The sequence below is a fragment of the Propithecus coquereli genome, unplaced genomic scaffold (assembly GCF_000956105.1).
Source record: "Propithecus coquereli isolate 6110/MARCELLA unplaced genomic scaffold, Pcoq_1.0 Scaffold35, whole genome shotgun sequence".
NCBI lineage: Eukaryota > Metazoa > Chordata > Mammalia > Primates > Indriidae > Propithecus > Propithecus coquereli.
The window spans coordinates 9,868,712-9,871,362 of record NW_012149174.1 but is presented as its reverse complement, the minus strand read 5'-3'; the positions used below and the strand labels follow the sequence as shown (position 1 = coordinate 9,871,362).

The 2,651-nt window shown below is 31.7% G+C and overlaps 1 protein-coding gene across 1 annotated transcript in view; it reads left to right on the top strand.

Annotated features, from left to right (window-relative positions):
• Positions 1–2,651, top strand: part of NCKAP1 (NCK-associated protein 1) — a 59,091-nt gene that overhangs the window by 46,502 nt on the left and 9,938 nt on the right. The window contains exons 14-15 of the mRNA XM_012651190.1: positions 1,827–1,909; positions 2,341–2,421. Of these exons, the coding sequence (XP_012506644.1) occupies positions 1,827–1,909; positions 2,341–2,421 (164 nt within the window). The remainder of the gene's footprint in view (positions 1–1,826; positions 1,910–2,340; positions 2,422–2,651) is intronic.

Here is a 2,651-nt window from a genome sequence, read left to right as displayed (position 1 = left end):
CAAACTACAGTCATGGCTTTCTAAAATTCGTCCAGTTTTCCTTTTCTAACCCATCTCTCACATTCAGAGTCATATATCTAAACAATTCTTTTCATATAACTCTTTATAATCCAAAAGCCATAAACAACCACCTCACTGCTTAAAGGATAATGTAAACCTTTTAGCATGGCATTCAAAAGCCATTATTTGAGTTAACCTAGTAGCCAGCCATTCTTACCCTTCCTTACCCCCACTACCTGTTGCTTATCTAGCCCAAGATCCACGTAGCATCTGCTCTAGTGTTATCTCCTTGGGAAGTTAATGGAAATTATGGGAGATGAGGGGAGGCGCCAGTGGTTAAATATGTTTGGCAGATAATTTATTAAATGTTACATTAAACAATATTTCTTACTGTGAAGTTTCTTAGAACTTTTAATGTGTCATTGAGGACATTGTGGGGTATAGTTTTTGCAAACTTGCTTGATTAAATTCTGGGTAACATACTTTAGAAAATATGAGACTGTATCACACTACTTGTTCTCTGATTCTTCACTTTATTCTGTCATTCTTTTTCTGGATTTGTTACTGGTTTTATGGGTGTTTTGTTTGTTTGTTTCTTGGTTTGTTTTTCCTTACCTGGAATGCTTTTCTTACTCCTCATTTATCACCCTTAATTTGTTTCTCCTGCCTGTCAGTAACAAATTCCTAGTTTCATCTTAAATCACCATTTCATTGAATATCTGCTGGTCTTCTGGGTATCAGTCACTCTAAGGAGGGTTACAGTTAAAAAGATTAACAATGCTGGTTCCTGCTCATGTGGAATTTATAATGTATTTGTGCTTTATGTCATTTTGTTAAAAGAGTTAATTCATATATCATTTTGGCTTGTATCATACCTGTTTATGTGGTTTAATAAAAGATACTTATGGTCAAAGTTTAAACAAGCTCTACAGGAGATAGAAAGTCAAAATAAAACACTTCTCTTCCTTTCTACTCCTCAACTACTAACTTTGGTTAACAGTTACTGTAGCAATAGAGAAATTTATGTGTATACAGATATATGTTTGTGTATATATATCTTTTTTCTTTCACATAAATGTGATCATATTTATTTTCTTGACAGCCCCCTAGATTGTTTGCTATTTGAGGTCTAGAGATCATTATTCTGTTTATAATTATACTCTTATTCTATGGCATAATGCCTTATATATGATGTTCAATAAACGTTTATTTGGCTTTATAAAATATGATGGTATTGACCCTTCATATTGGCATCTCCCTTGATTTTATTAACCAAGTTTTAATATTGAATATATATTAATAATTTTTAGAATAATGTTCTTTAACCACTATGTAAGTAATCAAATCCATTCATGGGCTTCAGCAACCTGGTCTTGCCAAACTACTTGTGGTCTCAGTAGTCATTTTTTATTTCTTAACTCAAGACCTCAGCAATTTAAGAGTTTAGCATCTCTGAGTTCCTGGCCATTTGAAGATTTAGCTCCTATCCACTGTGATCACGCACTTTCTCCCCTAGTCTGTCTCCCCTTCCTCCCACCTCTACCCTTTCTGAAATAGGGTTATACAGTTAGCTACTTATTATTTCAAGATTCTGGTGAACCCTCTAACCCACTTAAAAGAAGATTGTACTCCATTTGGAGTCTTCTATAATTAATTCAGAATTTAAGCAGTTTAAATATCAGCTAATCATTGTTATAATTAAATTTCCATTAATAATTCATGCCTTTTGTCATGGGAATTTTATGATTTAAGAGTTTTTTCCTGGGTTAAGAAAGAATCCAATTTACATTTTTTCTTTTCTTCTCCTTCTGTTTGTTGAAATTCAGCTGTTGACAGTGTCTTGAAGAGGATGACAATAATTGGTGTAATTTTATCCTTCCGATCGTTGGCACAAGAAGCACTTAGAGATGTAAGAAACAAGTACATAGCATATATGCAAAGAATCCCTTTTAATTTCCCAGAAATTAAAGGTTACTGTTTAAATTCATAGTTGGCAATAATTAAAATTCCAGTTTTCATAGTTATAGAAAATAAAGTACATAGAAATTAGAGTAATTTAAACTTATTTTTTGTTTTGGTATTGAAATTTGGAGGCTATAACTTGCCTGGTTATATACTCTTTCAACTTTGCTATTCATTAAAGCATTTTCATTTTGATTATACTTGGTTTAACATTGAATCTTTTCCACCATTTCCATGTATCTTGGAACTTTAGAAAAATCACATGAAAATAAAGTAAAATAATTTTTATGAAAACTAGAATTAATCAGATGATAATATTTCATAAGTTTATGTGTTGCTGTTTAAAAATAATTCTGTCTTCTTTGTTGTCCTGCCTAGGTCTTGTCCTACCACATTCCTTTTCTTGTAAGTTCAATTGAAGATTTTAAGGATCACATTCCAAGAGAAACTGATATGAAGGTAATAACATAACTTCTGTTTGAATTTTAATAAATCTTAAACCTACTATATTTCTATTTTATAGTTATCAGTTAATATGCTTCCCTTCGAAATTGCATCTTTGATAGCTCTGCACCAAAATACTACGTAGGCATTTTGAAAGTCTCCTTTGATCATCTTTAGGAATATAAAATTGGTTAAAATTGATATTTTTTCCATAAAATGGTAGCAGTTTATATGGTCGTAGAGCA